The following is a 20046-nucleotide window of genomic DNA, read 5'->3' as shown; positions in this document are numbered from 1 at the left end:
TATATTATGCAGTCCAAGTCTAATCAAACCTAGCCTATTTAAAATATCTAACTAAACTAATTTAATTTAATTTTAAAATAATAACCCCATCATTCTAATCAAAGACTAACCAGAAAACTAAATAACCTTCTTCTAACAATAATGATTTAGGTGTGGATTTTAAGACACTTTGATTAGTGGTTAAGGTGGTGGGACAAAACTAGCTGTTGGTTTCATGGGTCCCTAATATGAGAGAGATCTTCATTGAGAATGAAGCATATCATAATGCATGATTTTTATGCGGTTAACTATTTTACTATATGTTTATTGGATAAAGTTTTCTTTCGCTACACGGTGAACATTACTATGTGATGGATGGGTTGAAAGCCCCACTTTCCCCCTTTCCCCCTTTCCCCTTGAGTGGCTTGGATACTCTTTAGTGTGGGTGCAGGGAAATTCGGTCCTTATACATCTATAGTAACTATAAAATGATCAAATACATCAGACTGGTTATATTGGATTACTGGTTTTGCAATAAAAAGGTTTGGTTATGTAGAACAATAAGTGAACCCTCAATGGGTGTGGCCCCCCTATATCTCTTGATGATCAAAAGTAAAATATTGAAGAATCTACTGCCAACCATTTTCCATCAAGAATAAATGTACTATCTTAGGACTTGTACTGCCAAGTGCCAATCCACCTTCCTTTATTGTGCAATAGGGGTGTAAGCGCACATCCAAAGGCCTAGAGCATGCCGCAAAGGAGCACAATCTCAATCCCTCCTTGTATGTGTGGTTTAAGTTCACGATATCGGTCATTGCAGATATTAATCCATATCAAGTCTATCTATCGACTAATTCCAACAATTTTGCTCCTACTGATATTAAAAATCACTTTTTTTTTTATGCGTTTTTATCCTTCATCTGTACCATTACACCGATAAAGATTAGGATGAGTCGGGAATCAATATTGGCCTTTGCTAATATCGATATGATTTGACCAATTCAATACCAATTCCTCAAACCATGGTGACACAAACACATACATATTATTGGGCCGGAAATCCAGTTATTTCTTAAAGTTGGTTTGGGTGTTGGTGTTGCCTTGTGATACTCTTTCATGGATCAAGGGATAAAGGGCTGCAGTTGATTTTACTATAGTTAAGGAACATGTGTAAGCAATATAAAGTGTATACGCTTTATGGCATCACTAAATGATTTAGGTGGGCTGTTTTAAGAATAGAGAGACTCTGTTTTGTTTTCAATATGGACTATGGAGACAACCTCTGTTTTTGCTTCACCTTTAATACCTAATCCCTTCACCATGGGCATTGATATAATAAGATGATCGTAGGGGATAGTAGTTTTGACTTTATCAATAGAGAATGAGAGTGTAATGATGATTTACGAGTTTAATCAAGAGGTCAATTTACGAGTGAAGAAGGAATTATTATTTCTTTATAGTTGAAGGAAACCTTCACTTAGTTAATTTTGTATATCAAAAAACAATAAAATTGCCTCACCTTTCATTTCCAATTCTCTGTCAGTCATCATGTTACCAACCTAGCTCTCTCCCTCTATTCCCATCCAAAAAATAGAAAGAAAAAAAAAAAAAAAAAAAAAAAAAAAGTTGGAATCAGATATGAGATCAGCTTCCTTAGATTCTGATTCAAATCGGATAGGAATCAGCTAGAATTAATATGAATAAGATAGAATCGACTGAAAATCTTACAAAGTAGAATTGGGGAGAAGAAATAAAGATTTTGTTCATATATCTTTGATTTTTTGAATTTTCTATTCTAAAGTATTGGATATCTAGCTACAATAGGTGAGTTTTGTTGATTTTTATTATTATTATTTTAATTATCAAAAGAAAGAAAAAATACCCCCCAAAAAAAGAGGATAAAAGAACTAAATGTATTCATGGCATGTTCGAAAAAATATATAAATAAATAAATAAATAATAAAATAAAATAAAAATCAAAACATGATTGGAATCAATATTGCAAATTTCTTAATGCTTGATTATAACTCAAATAGACATTTTCAAGTAAAGCAATTATATAGGATCTATAAGATGTGGTTGGATACTAGTAAACTATAAGTAAGCTCATTTAATGAATGTTGTTAAAAAATGTAACCAATTACTTTAGTTTATGGTTAAGAGATATGAATAAAATCTAACAAGTATAATTGTGTAAATAAAATTATTGGAAGAAGGTTTTATCATGTAGCTAGTGTAGAGAAATTTCCCATATCACATAATTCATGGCATAGGGAATGATTTCATATATAGAAAACAGAGAGTTTATATGATAAAATAGGAAAGAAAATGTCAGTGCGAGATCCATATGGTGAAGATGTGAAGAAGCATCCCCACACAAATAGTGCAAGAGATTTTTTTGTCCAAAACTATTTTTTGTTATAATAATATATATATATATATATATATTTTGGTAAAAATTTTGTTATAATAATCAATGCTTGGATTGGTCATACATAAGTCAAATACATAATTGGTCTTATAAAGTCATAACAATATGATACATATTAATGAATCACCACCTTTTATCCAAAGAAATATCCAAAAGATAATACTATAATAATAATAATCAAAAGAAAAGAAAATATATATTATAAAAAGAGAGAACCCTTTGCATTTCCACTTTTTGAAGTTTCTTTAGACCTTCATAGAAAGAAATTACCCCATAAGGTAAGGAAAATAAATAAATAAATAAAAAATAAAAATAAAATAAAAAATAAAAAAATTGGAATATATTCTATTACCTAACCTTATAAAAGAGGAGTTGGATAGGAGACCAGAAGACACGAAGCAGATTCAGAGAAATTGTAAATATGGAAAATCAACTAGTAGTAGTAGTAAATCAAGACGACTCAGACAACTTTCCTCTTCACTGAAGAGAGAGAAAGTAGAGAGAGAGAGAGAGAGAGGGGGGGGGTTAGAACGGATTTAGAAGCCATGGATTGGGGGTTTTCTCTCTTTTCTCATGATTCATGACCTAGAGGGTTTATGAAATATATATATATATATATATATATATATGTGTGTGTGTGTAGAGAGAGACCAGAGAGAGTAGCGGAATTCTTTTTTTGTTTCTTCTTTATATGGTAAATTGCCTTGTTTAATCTAACAGTGCCCTAGATTCATGGCGGAGAATAAGTTCGACAGCAGCAAAACCTAGCCCTAGATCAGTTGCTAGGGTTTTCAGCTGATTTTTATCACATTTATGCTCAACTGCTTCAAGGAATCAAGGTAATCTGTATTGTTTCTGAAAAATTTGCAGTTTTTTCGGCATCGACTTCAGGGGTTGATGTAAGTGGAAGGTTTCAGGTCCTGATATTGGCTGTTCTTGGAGATTTTTTTTTTTTTTTTTTTAATATGTTGACTTCTCTATGGAAGAGTGTTTCGTTTCAAATTCGATGGTGTAGAGGCGGTTGAAGTTGAAGAATCTTGTAATTTTTATCTCCTTTTGTTTTTGGATTTTGATGGATGTCGAAGAAGAGGACTTTATAGAAACCCGAGCTCTCGGTTGTGGTGATCTTTCTTTGTGAAGGAAGGCTGTTTTGGGGGTAACTTGGTGCGTCATGGGCTGCCTTTGTTTTAAGTCGTCTGCCATCGAAGATAGCAGAGAAAGTCCAAGAGAGAGGTTGTCGAGTAAATCGTCTACCGATTTGTTGCGTGTGCCACGGGCGGCTTCTTCAAGGAGAGAGGAAGTATTTCGTGGGAAAGATAGACCGGATGGGAGAGATGTGAGAGATGGGAGAGTCGTGTTGGTTGAGAAGCAAGGGAATGGGTCGATTCGGTTGCACAGTGAGAATTTCGAGAGGAAGAGAGAGAAGACTGAATATGGGGTTACTCACCATCCTGCAATGGGCAGCATTCCGAAGGCTACAGAAGGTGAGCAGGTTGCTGCTGGTTGGCCGGCCTGGCTTGCTGCAGTTGCTGGAGAAGCTATCAGGGGATGGGTACCACGCCGTGCAGATTCTTTTGAGAAACTGGACAAAGTATGCTCCTTAATTCATTTTTGTGGTCACTTGAATTTTTTCATAGCATGGGTGATTTTATCAACTCGATGTTTTGATCTTAACTGGAGAAATTCTAGTTTGGAAAAACATAGTATTTGTAACCTATTTTGGAAATGTCACTGTTAGTGGGTCAATTGTAGAAACGTGCAATCTCTTGTGCATCCATCCTACTCACCATGCCAGTCACAATATGCCTTTTTTCTTTTGACATTCTGCATTTCCCATAACTGATGACGATTGTTTCTCTGGACCAGTATATTTACTCATGATGAACAATGTCCTATAGGCACCATGTCGATGAAGTCAAAATTGGCAGTTCCTGTTGACTTCAGTTGTTAAGTTCACAAATTCTATGGCCCAGTGCCAGTTCAGGGGGAGTGAAAGTCAAACTGAATTTCATGTCCAATATAGATCATTGCACTGGTTGGAGTTGAAACTGTCAATTTACTTGGTGTCCAGGAAACAGATTGATGCAGCTTGCTTGTTTGTATAGTCTGCTTTTCCTTTTTTTTTTCACCCTTTCTCTGAGTAGTTTGGAGCCATAATCATTAATTTTTCCCCTTTAGATGTTTAAGAAAGATGATTCCCGATCATTAATCAGGGAATAAGTTGTTCTTGCTTTCTGTTACTCTTAAGTGGTGAATATAGATATTGTTACCCCACCCTCCCATTTTGTTTTCGCTTTCACCCATTGCCTTAATTGTTTGTGTGATTTCCTTTTTGAAGGTTTTCATTCTTCTTCTGCTGATCTCTCATTTTTGCAGATTGGACAAGGAACTTACAGTAATGTATATCGGGCTCGGGATCTTGATCAGGGGAAGATTGTTGCTTTGAAGAAAGTACGATTTGATAACCTGGAGCCCGAAAGTGTTCGGTTTATGGCAAGGGAAATTCATATTCTGCGTAAGCTTGATCATCCAAATATAATTAAGCTGGAAGGATTGGTTACTTCACGGATGTCTTGCAGCTTGTACCTTGTTTTTGAATACATGGAGCATGATCTTTCTGGTCTTGCTTCATACCCGGGGCTTAAGTTCACAGAACCTCAGGTACTCATTGTTTAGTTCGTGATTTATCCTCCTGTTTTCCAATGCTATGGTAACCAAATTGTCATTGCCTTTAGCTTTATCCTTATTTTTTTTTTACAAACAAACTCACTTATCAAACCTGTGGAAGCAACAAACATTATGGATTTAATTTGTTTCTGGCAGGTTAAATGTTACATGCAGCAACTTCTACATGGACTTGATCATTGTCACAGTCGTGGTATTCTACATCGTGACATAAAGGGTTCAAATCTCCTAATTGACAACAGTGGCATCTTGAAGATTGCAGACTTTGGCTTGGCAAGTTTCTTTGATCCTCAGCAAAATCAGCAATTAACGAGTCGTGTTATTACGCTTTGGTATCGACCACCGGAACTGTTACTTGGTGCTAGTCACTATGGAGTTGCTGTAGATTTGTGGAGTACTGGATGCATACTTGCAGAATTATATGCTGGAAAGCCCATCATGCCTGGAAGAACAGAGGTACCTACTACCTAGTCTCTGTGCTTCACCAATCACCTAGGTTTAATTCACTTTAATGCATTATATTTATGGCAGAAGGCAAAATGCAATGCCCAGTTCTTTCTCTTCCTAGGTTGTAGTGTCTGATTTTATGGTTGTAGTACCAGATTCCTGATATGCGTGAACTATAGTCTTGGGAGAGAAGTTTTGAGCTCCTTGTGGGAAAAAAATTAGAATGCAGCCAAGAAATATCTCCATTATATGGATATTATATTGTTTTTGTACAACTTACCTCACATGCCAAATGAAATGAAAGCAATGGACTTGGTTAATCCCTTGTTGTGAGGTCAACATAAATAAGGATCCATGGATTATTGTTCCTTGAGATTTGACGTTCTAAAATACAAAGTTGCTTTGTATGCCATACTCTTTGATGTAGGATGGGTATATAGAAATACAAACCTACTGAAACTGGGTCCAGCAACAACAGGCCAAATAATATTCAAAGTAGGAATGTTGGATAAAACCCTGTATTCCATGGGTTTAGAACTGCAAGAAACCATTCAAACTTTCCCTATGAATAGCAAACATTTTCATAAACTCATAAAATTTTTTTATGGTCAATAAATTGATAGGTATTCCGAAAAATTCTGTCCTCCCTGTTGGAACTGTCATTTCCAGAGAAAACAACTAACATACGAACTTCATAATTTGCATGAAATATGTCCTTTCAGACTAAAATTTTTAGTGTTTGGCAATGGTTTGATAGTACTGCCGTTCCACTCTTTCTCAGTCCAAATAGATAACCCTAGTAGGGTCTTAAAGGCCACAGGTTCAGACTAAATTTATGGGCTGAAAAGCCATGTTTGATACCTTGTGTGAATATCATGTGTTAAGACTTCAAACAAAAGGTGGAAAAAGGGGGGTGGGGAATAGAACTCAAAACAAAGAATGGTTTTGTATGGATTCGCATTGTCCAACCCATATGTATTCAAACGAAGGAAGAGAATGACTCAGATTAGAATTCAGAGCTATGGGTTCTGCTTGTGGAAGTAACTAAAATTAACAGAGCTGAAAGTCCATGTAGCATCCCCTAAATAGTGTAAAACCAAACTAGAAAATCCATGCTTTATTTCAATTGAGTACCAAAGTCCAGGACTTAAAACACCAACAGAACATTACATCTAACTCATAAGAAGGGCAGAAGAAACCCTATCTCTAGGCTTCAACTCTCTAGTATGTAACTCCAGAAATTTGTAATTGAATCATGATTGACCCCATACGACTAGAGACCACCCCCCATATGACTAGAGACCGCTATCTCCTAATCGAGGAAACCTATAAATTGTAGAAATTCTTAATAATTCTTCTGAGTACTCCCATCTTCCGAGTACTCCCAAATAGAAAAAGAATCTTACTGCAAATGTCTGGAAGTCTCTAAAATCTGAAGGAGTTGAATAAAACTCTCCACCCCAGTAAACAACCAAATTATTAATGTTTAAAATTGAATAAAAAATACAAATCATCCTAAAATAACTAGAATTCATCCCCCACACTTCACATGAACAATACTAAGATGTACACTATCTTCCTCAGCTACTTCTTTGGTGGAAAGACAATTTCTACTGAATAGACTTACTACTAGGTAGGTCATTCCTTCCATGCTTTTGTGGTGGGAGATGTGGAGTTATAATGGTTAAGCCTCTGCATCACTTGTTAGTTGGTCTATGTAGATTTAGAAATATAGATGAACTTTCTATTCCAGGAATTTTTTTCTGATATACACAGGTAATCTTGGCTTTTGCCGTAAAACAGATGGATCGCAATCTATAAAGTAGTTTCATTTTCCTGCTTTCACTCATTTCTTAACGCATACCTAGACGACTACATTATATCTTACTTTTTCTGGCAGACATATCGGTAATGACTTGACTGGAAGTGGGGATGCTGAACACAAAAAGGTTATTGTGTGTGATAAGATTGTGGTGGTTCACAGCATAATAATTTAGGTCTGGTTATTCAAATATTGGAAGCAACTTTGTTTTGTCATATGTCCAATTTAGGTAGTTACGATGTTACTCATGACTCATCCATATGGATGAAGCGGCTGCAGGCTAGATTCTTTTTTGGTGGGGTTGTGTTTCTGTTGGCTAGCATGACGGTTTCAGGCTGTTCACCTATATGGAATGTAATGTAGACTAGGATAGATAGACTAACCAAGCTTTCAACTGCAGGTTTTTATAATCAGAGATTCAGAAGAAATATTACCCAACGTAGGGCAGCAATCAACAGATCAGAATTAAGGAATAAAACAGAACCTTGTAAATCAGAATTTCGAACCCAGAAGCTGGAGTTTATGAGGTCAGACTATAAACCAGATAATAAGGCGAACCAGAAGTAGGAATAGAATCCTAACAGTCCACAAACCATAATTAACATCCACAGAAACAGAAAGAGGACAAATCAGACCTATCGGTTCTGGTTCCTGTTCTGTAAGGTCACTACATGACTTAATATCTTAAAATTGGCTGCCCAGAATCAGCCCAAACCAGGGTCGAGTCTCACTTGGGTAGGGAGGAAGGATCGACCAGAAATATAGCTCAAAACAATGGCTGGAAGTGCTTCAGGTAGCAGAGAGCCGATTGTGAGATCTAAGGAAATTCTGGGAAGAATTGAAATTTAAATACCTGGTTTGTTGAACAGCAGTAAACCTCTTGAAAAGAAAACCTTGAAAGAGAAGAAGAACACTTGAAAGGAACCTCTTGGGCTTCACACTGCAAAGGGTCACCGGATCACACACCAGTCCACCACTTTGATCAAACCTACAGCAAGTTCTCACAGAGAAGAAGTAACAGCAACATAATTCTTTTTCATAAAATCGTGGAGGCTTATGGAGCCCTCCTACCTTTATTTATATCTTGATGGGAGATGTTACAATATAGAAACCATAATAGTTACTAACACTGGAATTTATAAACTAATAAAATAGAAAGTCTTCTAGTTACTAAAACTGAAATTAGAAACTAGGAAATTAGAAGCTACTGAAAATAGAAACTATTGACTGCTGAAAATAGAAACTGGATCCCATCTCCCCACTTAGCTTAGCTGTCCTTGCCCTGGCCAACTCCTTTCTTCTTCCTTCTTTCATATGTCCTCAGTGCTGCATCAGAATGTGAATAGGACTTTGTTTTGCTTGGACATAAGCTTTGCTAGCAAGATCTGCTGTTCTTTGTCTTGGGGGTGACGCTGCAACTGGATACTAGATTTTTTAATCCTAAGAGCTGAAGAAGAAGAAGATAAAGTTTATTTATCGACGTCTCTACTGAAGATAGTTTTCAGCATCTTTGTAGCTTCCTCTTGCTTATCATTTCTTTACTGATTTTCTTAGAGAGATGTCAAGATGTATCTCATGGGTTTCCTATAACCTGTATCCCATAACATCTACATGTTTTTTATATGCATTTTGAAATCTTCCTATATCCAGTGCCACATAACGTCTTCTTTTTGTTTTCCTATTGAACTGGTGTACACTATCTGTAAGTAGGGAGGCTGTATATTTGTGAGGTAGGCAGGTTGTGTATATATATGTTTGATTGTGTGCTGTTGTATGAGTTAATTTCCTATTTCTACTGGATCTTAACTGCTGATGTTTATTAATTTCGATCTTTTTATTTTATAGGTGGAGCAGCTGCATAAAATTTTCAAGCTTTGTGGTTCTCCATCTGAGGAGTATTGGAGAAAATCAAAACTACCTCATGCAACCATTTTCAAACCCCAACAACCTTATAGAAGATGTGTTGCAGAAATGTTCAAGGATTTCCCTGCACCAGCGTTGGGGCTTATGGAAACCCTGCTTTCTATAGATCCTGTAGATCGTGGAACTGCAGCTTCTGCTCTTAAGAGTGAGGTATGCATTTCTATTGGGAAAAAAGATTCTATGGAGGATACTATGAAGTTGAAGTATGAATATGAATCAATGATTGACCCTTTCTTTTGTTCCTGTCTCTTTCTCCCCTGATTATCTTTCTTCTCGCTTAGCATTATGAACGGCATTTGTCTTAATGAGATTGCACTATTGTCGTCTCTCCTGAACTTCTGAATTTGGTTGGAAGGCCGGAATTTCTTTTATGAGCTTTGACCTGTAAGCCCTTTCAAATTTATCACATTTTAAGTTTATTTGTACGATGTTTTGGCTTATTGACTAATAAACATATTTTCATTGGATCTAGCTGGCACTCATGAGGGCAAAATGAAATTATACTTTTACTTCTTATTGATCATTTCAAATTTGCCACACTTTAAGCTTATTTGAACCATGTTTTGGCTTATTGAGCAAAACGAAATTGTACTTTTACTTCTCCTTATTGATCCTTTCAAATTTGTCACACTTTAAGCTTATTTGGACTATGTTTTGGCTTATTAACTGATAAACATACTTTCATTGGATCTAGCTGGCACTCATGAGAGCAAAACGAAATTATACTTTTACTTCTCCATATTGATCATTTCAAATTTGGCACACTTATTTGGACCATGTTTTGGCTTATTAACTAATAAACATACTTTCATTGGATCTAGCTGCCACTCATGAGAGCAAAACAAAATTATACTTTTACTTCTGCTTATTAATCATTTTACATCTTCTACCGCTGCCCCGGAAACACCTTGTTGTGTTGTTTGCATAGTAGTCAAGGTGCCACCTAGGTTTCTGCTGCCTATAGGGGATGAGGCGATTGTTGCCTCGAGTCTCAAGATGTCAAACCAGACACGGGGAAAAGGCAATTAAGAAGAATCAATAGAAGCTGTAAGCTTATGAGTTCTCCTTAATTTTCCCTGTCAATTTCATGTCCCCCTGGATCTCCCTTGGGTCGTGAGAGGCCTAACTTGGTGAACTGATAAAGTGACAAACTTTGTAAGGATGATGGGACTAGTACCCACTAAGATCAGAAGCAAACTTAAGAGGACAGCTAGATAGCTGGAAGTTACACTCATTCATATTGCAAAGAGATGAAACTAACAGTGTCAACCCTTGAGAACGAAAAAAGGGGGGGGGGGGGGAGGCCATTGGAAAGGACAAAAGAAGAATTTAGGAGATTGATGATTCAGTTGGTCTTGGGAAGCATATATTTTTTGGGGAAAGTTTTGCTTTACTGTGCGGTGAAGGAACCATGTAGCCATCAATGGCTGTCAGTTTCTAACCCCTAATTGCGAACAGTTGATAATACCCCCACTGTTCCCCTATGCCCTATGGACAGAATCCAAAGGCCTCGGTCAAGGGATTCTCCCTTGTTCTCCCTTGACCGTGGCTTTAAGAAAACTTGGTCCTCTATTTTTTGATTTGACATTTTCAGCGATCTGTAATACCTCTTTTTTTTCGTTTGTCAGGTGGGTGGGTTGGGGGGGTGGGGAAGGTTGGGTACCAGGGGGATCACTGGCTGAGGCACAGCCCGAAACCTTTTTGGCTATCTTGCTCACTTTTGCCATGTGGAGTGATCATTTGGTTCGAAGTCTCTGTTTGTTAGCTCCCCCCCCCCCCCCTTCTTTTTTTGTATTGTCAACGTTCTTCAACAGAATTGACAACTGAAACAAAATTTAAAGTAGTAGTCTGAATTGTGGCAATGGATTGGACCAACAATGAAAGACAGCCCATGCCCACAAAGTTTTAAGTCCAAATAGATGTGTGGAAGATAAGCTGATAGTTCAACAGAGTTTTTGGAACTCGTGTTGTGTTCAAAGTATTAAAATGTCACTTTTTTTTTTCAGTAGAAAAAATTGTGTTTGATTTCTCTATTTATTTATTCTTCTAGTCTTGGTGGGAGTAGTAGATAGGATGGAACGGTAGTGGTGGGCAGTGGGTTGTTTTCCATATTCAGCAAGGGAGAGAAAAGGAAAAGGACCAAGCGAGATGCAAGTTCTATTGGATTTCAAGATTACAAAAAACAAATCAAAACCTGAGAGAAATCTGAAACTTCAGCATATTGAAGTGGGTGGTTTATAAAAGCTGAAGTCTCAAAGTATTTCAATTGGATGGCAATGTGAAACAAGTTGCAGTAGTGCAAAATTGATCTTTAGAGAAGGGAAACCAGTCATCTCTAATGGAAGCTCTATGGTTGATTGCATGGATAAGAATAAAATGGAAAATGATGGAGGAACTACGTAATTAACCAGAAAATGAAATTGCACTAAATCATGCGTAGCATGTCCAATTGATTGTGAGATATGAGTTGAAATCTACATTCTACTGGAATACATAGATCGCAGTTGTACTGGTACCCTTGACAAAATTTTTGTAGTTTCAAATGTTAGTATCATTGGATAATGGCTATTGACATTTTTGCAAATAGTAAGAGGTTGAAAACTTGAAGAATGGCATTTTCATAATTATCGGTGTAAGGATTGAAGTGATTTTTAAAGTTGCATACCAAGCTTGATTCTGTTCTGAGTCGATTCCGGAAGTAATTCTAGTAATGTTTACAAAGTGGTGATTTTGATCTCAAAAATCATAGAATCATAAAAATCAATTCCACCTGGAATCAACAAATTGAGAGCGGAAATGTTATCAATCAGCGCCTTAGCTGCACTATTCTCTTGGGAGCTGCCATTTCATTGGGTTTCTAGACTTGGGTTTGATGTAGGACAATCAACTTGGTTTGAAATGGCATTAGCCCAAAATAACTTCACTCAAGTTGTTGACTGGTTGGACCTAGGTGACTGATTTGGTAGCATTGTACTTGTGCATGAGTCAGTCCATGGCACAAAATGCCTGGGCATATAGAGGTTTTTGTGCAGAAAACCGGGAAGTAAAAGAAACCTGGACAAAGTAACCTGGTTGATTGAGGTGCATGCTGTGTATGTGTAGCAGAACCGGAAATCAGAAATACATTCCTTGGGAAGAGAAGGGGAACTCTAGGAATCCACCTGAATTGGCAGGAATTTATCCTCCTTGTGTTAATTTGCATGGTTGAACTATTTCTTCAATTTGCCTACAGACTTCAATTTCATCCAATGTGGGCACTGCATGTTGAACCATTGCTCAACTAGGACTGATCCATAACAACAAAAAGAAGAAAACAAAGTGAAAGCTTGGGAGCCACTGTGCTCACCTAGACTGACTTGTACTACCGAATAATGGGTCTATGACTACTAGAACTCTGCCAATATAATAAAACTTGTATCCTACTCTTCTTTGAAGGTCCACAGATGAGTTTCGAGGAATCATCCATTATTACTGGGCTTTAGAATTTGGATGTCAAGAAAAGACCAGAAACCTAGAAATAGGCTTTTTGATGTAATAAAAATATGTAGTAATGAACTACAGTTTTGAGTCTTGTACCTTGGTTTAGTCATGTTTCTGTTGAAATCCTTTCCATTTGATTGGCTAAACTTTGCGTATTTAGCATGATTCTTTGGCTGATGAGTATGAAAATTATGAAGCATATTGTGTTGATACTTGTCCACTTTCATACATAGACACTGCTTGTTGAAATATTTTAAGGGGATCACTGTCTTATTTATTAATCTAATGTGGGATTATAAGCTACTTACTCAAGTTACGGTATAGGACTTCTTACTTTATAGTCAACCGTCTCTCATTGCATTGAAGTGATTTTTATAGTCACTTATTTTTATATGGTAACATTAACTTATTGATTTTTCTATTGATGGCTTTGACTCTTTATGTATTTTTTGGTCAGTTTTTTACTATGAAACCTCTTGCTTGTGACCCGTTAAGCTTGCCCAAGTATCCTCCAAGCAAGGAGTTTGATGCAAAAATAAGGGATGAAGAAGCTAGAAGGTGCATATTCTAGTTTCCTTTCTGTTTACACTTTACATTCTGGTGCATGCTATGATGAACTCACTGTTACACCATTCACTAATTTGCTGTTGAAATCTAAATTTATTATCATTCAATTGATTAACTTGTGTGTGTTTGTGTGCACGTGTGTAGAAAGGATGTTGCAACACTGATAGTTGTTCCAATTGATTGAATTTCAAGTAACAAGGGTTGAATAGGAGATAAACTGAAGGTGTAGTTGGGGCAATTGGATTCCTCAGTCAGTTTAAGTGGTGCATGTAGGCTGGAAGTATTGTTCGCTTGAATTTAACATGTTTTGGAAAAAACTATGGGAACTAAAAATCATCAACAAGGTAAGGGCCACATGCTGGCTACTCTTGTTGGCCTTCTTCCTATGGATGTGGGTCTTCAGATCTGCATCGCTCTCACTCTCCCCTTTATTACTTCTTACCCTTACTTTGTTTTTAGTTCCTCCCATATAACACTCTTTTTTCCCCCACGATACATCTTCCTTTAAGCCCCTATTTCCAATTGTGCCGTCCCATTGTAAACTTGGAATTATTTACGAGATTGCCATTGTCTTCCTACAATAGGCTATTGTGCATCTGGTGGGCCCATAGCAACCCAAATAGGGTTTTTTTGGCCTGGGCTCTGCATCACAAATCCAGCTCCTGGTTGGAACACACAATGTGCATAGGGTAGGACTTGTTGAACCTGGTCAGAACCACTACTAGAACTGAAATCTTGGGTATATAAAGTAACAAAATAACTTCGCGTAAGACATTTCACGCTTAAATAGAATTTCATGATTAATTTCTACACTTCTCAGATGGATCACCAATTCTTTTGCCAACCAGCAGTTGCTTTGGTTGGAGTATCCAACATGAACTTCCAATCTTTAGAAGTGGTTGATGGACTTTCTTCTTTCTTATTAGGGTTATATAAGTACTCTGCTCCCCTTTGGCCTGTGATGAACAGATTACTTTTGATGCTTCTGATGTTCTCATATTATAAAGTTTTCAGTGTTAATTAAAAATCAACATATTATGCGTAGACAACCTTCCAAATTTATTTTAGAATTACATTCATTAAAAGGGATGCTGTTGCTTATTTGCTTTAGTGGTTCAGAACTTCAGATTTAGTAAATGGTATCATGTCTTACTCTATAATGCATTTAGGATAGAATTTGTACACCTCTGCTACACATCCTTCTCCCCCCCCCCCCTCCAAAACACCATTACACTCATCCACCCTCCTAATAGTTCTGGTAGGTGTATTAATTTACTCACTTAGAGTAGATATACTGATGTTAACCAATTATTCAATCTTGCAGACAAGGAGTGGTTGGAAGCAAGGCCCAGAGGGCTGACCTTGAAAGGAAAGGACCAAGAGAATCTAGGGCAGTTCCAGCACCTGATGCCAATGCAGAATTGGTCTTGTCAATGCAGGTAATGATGAATGTTATAATCTGTATATAAGAAGGTTTACTTTACTTTCACATATTTGCCTTTCTCCTGTACTCGTTAAGTTTGTTGACGTGCAGTTGATGGATATTGCTCTGGAAGCCAGTATCTTGTCGTAGGAGTTTGACTTCCTAGGCTCTAGCCATGTCCATTGTTTCTTTGCCTGGCAAGGCAAGGGCAGGGATGGCCCTCATAATGTAAGGTTGGGTCACTAATGACCTAACCCCAATCAGGATCTCTAAGGATTTGCAGAAAACCCCTCCAAGAAAGTCAAATCGATGGTACTTTTGTGCAGGAATTTAAATCAGTAATTGAAGCAGCATCTCAGCAACACCTTATCATCATTTTGTCATTGATTCAGCCTCAAAATTACACCTTCAAATGGTTCTGGGTTGCAGCAGATCTCAGTCACAAAGGTGATTGAAAAAAAAAGAAAAAAAAGAAAATAGAAGTAGATAGGATGATAGGATTGAGTCTCTCTCTCTCTCTCTCTCCCTCGGGGCTCTCACCCTTCACAGTTATACTTATCTCACCCTCTACTGTATCTCACAGCCATGATCAAAACTGTCCAACACCACTTTTCTCAAAATCCCATCGGTGGGCTGTGTTCAGCCTTGTGCTTTATTTATAGAATCAATTACAACATAATCGATTGAACTAGAACCTTCCCATTAATGACCCAAGTAGATCCCCTGTAAATTAATCCAAACTACTGCAGATTTAGTCTCCTAATTAATCTCCAAGAGCTGGCCATAATCCCTTCCTTTGTCAATGGTCGTTGCCTTCCAAAATAAACCTATTTAGTCTCCTAATTAATCTCCAATTGATCTTCAATATCAATCTCATCCAGCTGGCCCTGGCCCACTCGAATCTGGAAAGAGTCTGGAACATATCCTCATAAAAAGTTGCAACTTGACGGCCATTACTCCCCCAAACACTGCCGGTCGATCTCTGTTATATGTGCTCAATATAAGATTGAATAAATCCTGGATATGGGCCAGGTACATGCCCATCTTAGACCCCAATCAAATGACCAAGTCTACATCACCCTAGGCCCATGGTTCGTAGCATGCCATGTCTATTCCTGTCTGTTGAGGAGTATACCAAACCCGGTCAGATAAGTGCACAATTTGGGTAGCCTTTATTTTCTGACCAAGTGCTATGCTAGGTTTTTTGTTTTTTTAGTATTTGCTTCATTTACTTGTATGACACTGCAGTTCTTCCTAAGAATAAATGGGAAACTCATTTGAGCGGCTCCCTTTGATAAGTTTATCAAAGTGGCCCATATTCATTGTGCCATGTGGAATGATGATGTGGCAATTATGACTGGAATAGATTGTACATGGTTTGGAATCAGGCACATGTCAAATTTCGAAGTCTAATTCAATCAAATTCCATCCTGTTTTTTGGCGTGCATCCCCAGGTATGTCCATACACGCCTTTGGTACTCTGTGCGCTACTTTGCACTCTCCCATAATCCTGAATTTTCAAACCTATATTGGCAAAGTCTGTTTGGACTGAAATTTTACATGTGAACAGGGGAACCAAAACCCTGATGAATTGAGAAATTGATGCACAGGTTTTTGGGCTTAAAACAGAAGTCAGTAAGGAACTAATATTAATAATTAAACAATACAACAGCCGTGCAACCAGAGAAAGAATGCTTCAGTTTCAGAAGACCAGATTTTTAAGAGTTTGAATAGCACTAGGAGACTGAAAATCGAATAGGTCTGGGAGTTCTTAACAGGAAATTAGTTAGAAAACAAGAAAGTCAAATTGAAATCGATTTATGCTAAACTCTATTCAGTCTTCAAATTTTTTGTCGACAACCAGTCGTAGAATTGAACAATGTAAAACAGTAAATCACAGGTGATTAAGTAGAGATAATCTGACCTTAATTTGATGAAGGAAGGAATAGAAGAGGTTTAGGAAATCCACCAAATTCTATTATAGAATACATCAGATCCAGCTGCTGAATCCACAGCAACCCCCACTCAGAATCCACTAAGCACCAGTGCACCACACTTGAATCCACATGTTCAATCCTGAAATCCACAGGACCTGAACAGTCAAAGAGCTTTCTTTATTTCTGAAATAGATCGAGGGTCTGTAGCCCTTTTCTTGTATATATATGTTTTAAAACTCAATCAAAAATGACTCTAAAAACTCCCCATCGACCAACTGTTTTGGAGAATCCTAATCTGACCAACAATTTTAAAATAATAAGGAAAAGACAACCCACTGAACTGGAATTAAATAATCTAGTTACAGCCTAACCAATGATTACTGTAGTGAGAAAAAAAAGAAGAAGAGAAATAAGGCTGCTGGTAATAAAAGCCTCCACAATCTGGACTGAAGGATTCCAGATGTGATTAGGAATTTAAGATTAGAAATTAGACAGATTCAATGAATTTGGGCGTTGAAGTGTCGAATGGACCAGTTTTTTTGGTCCAGTTCTGGTCCAACCTTGGTCCAATTTAACCCAGACGATAGTCCGGTTCTGCTGTGGCATCAACCTCTGGGTCTACCTGTCCACATTCTGAAAAGTATTGCCCACTAACTCAATATAGTAACTGGTTAGTTGGTTTTTCCATCAAAATTGCGTATAATGCGGTATTCCATTAGGGAATCCTTTCTATAGCTGATGGGGGAAACAACTCTCGGAAGGGGAGCTGATACTTGTTCCCTGGGCATCATTATTTCTTCTAGCAGTTGAGTTGGATCCTCTTGGTGAGTGGATTGTGGTTTTGATTCCCATTTGTGGATCTTGGATGTGTGTTGCAACTGAATATGATTAGAAAAATTATTTTCTTCACATTTTCTCTCATCATGCCTTTTGAATCTATCTGAGAACTTGTAATCTGTTCCTTCTTTACATATCCAACAGATATACAGTGTCATGAAATGAGTTTTTGTATAGATCACAACTTTCAAGTAGCAACCAGTTCGAATTTACAGTCTCAAGCATATTGAGTTTCTTTGAAAAGGACATCATGACGTAAATTGGTTCATTCAACCCATTAATTGGAACGTATGGCATATTTATTTATCCATTATTGCTATATCACTATCTCGTTGTGGTTTCTCAGTGTCACATATGGAAAACAATCTATGGCATGACTCCTTTTGTTTATTCTTAAGAACTTCATTATTCACACAAATTACTTGGCTATCTTCTTTGACTTTCTTTATAAAATTAGCTACCCTTTCCCTTTTGATTATTTATTTGTGTGTTTTATTAATCTTGCTTCGAAATTTCAGAAGAGACAAGGTCAGCCCAATTCAAAGAGTCGAAGTGAGAAGTTCAACCCGCATCAGGAGGAAGTTGCTTCTGGCTTTCCAATTGAACCACCTAGACAATCACAAGCAGAAGAAGCAAGCAAAGATCCTCAGGGCAATTTGCATAAAAGAGCTTCACATTCAGGGCCACTGGTTCACCGGTCTGCATGGGCTAAATCTGGGAGAAACCTGGATGATGCTCCGAAGGTTTCAACTGGGTCTGACTTATCAGCTTTGTCTGGCTTAGTAGCGGCTAGGAATTTGTTTCCGCAAGATCGAAAAGATAAGTCTGGTCCATCACAAACAGATGCAGCAAGCCTAATGGGCAGGCTTCCTGGATCATTGAATGATCCAAAGGAATCCAACAGAAGGCAGGATAGAAAGCATCATGGTCAGGTTCTTGTGGGTTCTTATCAAGAGGAAGGTGAAAAAATCAGCAACAAGGGCCCGATTCTGGTAAAATCTAGTATCCATCCACTATCCTTTCTGTAAAATCTAGTTCTCTCAAGTAATTGATAATGTTTTGAAGAATTAAATGTCTTTAAATCCCAATATCTATAATGTTAAGGATTTAAAACCATTAATAATTATTCACCCCCCAAAAAAAAAATTCCATTAATAACACTATTATTTTATTCCTTATTTCTGGACCATCCCTTAATAACTTCCCATATGTGCTGTGATCAGAGGATAAGTAGCTGCTGTCGGATGGGCCCTGTCTCTGTACATATAGTGCATGGGGTTGCTAGTTAAGTTGATTGTTGGATTGGAAACTGCGAGTGTGGATTGAGTGAATGGTTAATAAGCACTCTGGTTTTTGAACACCCCCCACCCCCTTTTTTTTAAATATATTTAACCATACATTTACATGGTGTACTGAACATTAAGTCTTTTTGTGAATTCATCTGTGCAATTGCTCGACCAATAGTTAATGCTCATCAAAATAATCGTTCTTGACAGGGTTATGGGTCAAGGGGGAACAAGAGTCACTACTCTGGCCCACTATTGGTTCCTTCAGGCAATGTGGATCAGATGCTGAAGGAACATGATCGCCAGATCCAAGAAGTAGTACGTCGAGCACGACTTGACAAGGCAAAAATTAGGAAAGACCAGCCTGATGTGAACCAGATATCAGGTAATCCAGTATTTGCCTATGGTCGTGGAGTTGTGTAATCAAGGCACCTGTAGACTGATGGATTCCACAACTTATGCCAGAGCGAGGTGAAGGAAGGGGTTTCTCTGAAACATATGTGGTGAGTGGTTCTCTTGTGGCAAGGTACAAGCACGTGTTGTACAGGGGTTTGTTTAGGGAATTTGGAAGGTAAAATGTTGATTAATCAAGGGTGTCTGTGCCCTCTGGATCTAAGTAAGGCTTTCTGGAGAGAGAATCTCCAAGCTCAAATAGTTTCTGTTCAACTGATCATCTCTTCTCCACTTATGTATCCTCAATTTAAATTGTTGGGCAATCTTGTGGCTATAGCTCATACACAATACTTGATAGAATAGTTTTACAAATTAATGTTGTAATAATGCAGCATGTTACTTGTTTTCTGTATGATTGGTGGCCAGTTGTATTATTGGTTGAGTTTGTACATATTATTAAACTGCAAGCATTCAATGGGAGCAGTACTCTTTAGGCTTTGATCGAGGAAGAAGAGCATGGGCATGTGCTATTGAGCACTACAGTTCGATTCAGATCAAGAGGCAATCATGTCAAATATATTGTCCGAGGGATTAGAGTTTTGAGTGTGTTCTCCCCTTAGTTTCAGAAATTGATGACATGATCTTCATGGCATTATGTCAGTTTCTTTTTCATTTCTATGGATGGGATTGGAAATCCCCAATTATAACCTGAGAAAGTGATCCGTTTGGGTTTTGGCATTGGTTGTTGGTGATGAGATTAAGGTGGTGGTGGTCAATGTTTGGGTTCAGAGACCCCCACTCCTGCAAAGATTGAGAATGGAATAGACGATGGG

The 20046-nt window shown here is 37.6% G+C and overlaps 1 protein-coding gene across 1 annotated transcript; it reads left to right on the top strand.

The window, feature by feature from the left end:
• Nucleotides 1-2812: 2812 nt before the first annotated feature.
• On the top strand, nt 2813-19625 carry LOC122093576 (probable serine/threonine-protein kinase At1g54610). Its single transcript, XM_042663930.1, has 8 exons — nt 2813-4004; nt 4790-5074; nt 5237-5554; nt 9213-9440; nt 13228-13328; nt 14662-14776; nt 18053-18526; nt 19031-19625. The coding sequence occupies exons 1-8, from the start codon at nt 3585-3587 to the stop codon at nt 19241-19243; spliced, it is 2154 nt and encodes a 717-aa protein (XP_042519864.1). The 5' UTR covers nt 2813-3584; the 3' UTR covers nt 19244-19625.
• The last annotated feature ends 421 nt before the right edge of the window (nt 19626-20046 follow it).

Source organism: Macadamia integrifolia, chromosome 11 (genome assembly GCF_013358625.1).
Source record: "Macadamia integrifolia cultivar HAES 741 chromosome 11, SCU_Mint_v3, whole genome shotgun sequence".
Classification (NCBI taxonomy): Eukaryota; Viridiplantae; Streptophyta; class Magnoliopsida; order Proteales; family Proteaceae; genus Macadamia; species Macadamia integrifolia.
The sequence above is the reverse complement of the archived record's forward strand: the minus strand, read 5'-3'. Positions and strand labels throughout refer to the sequence as shown.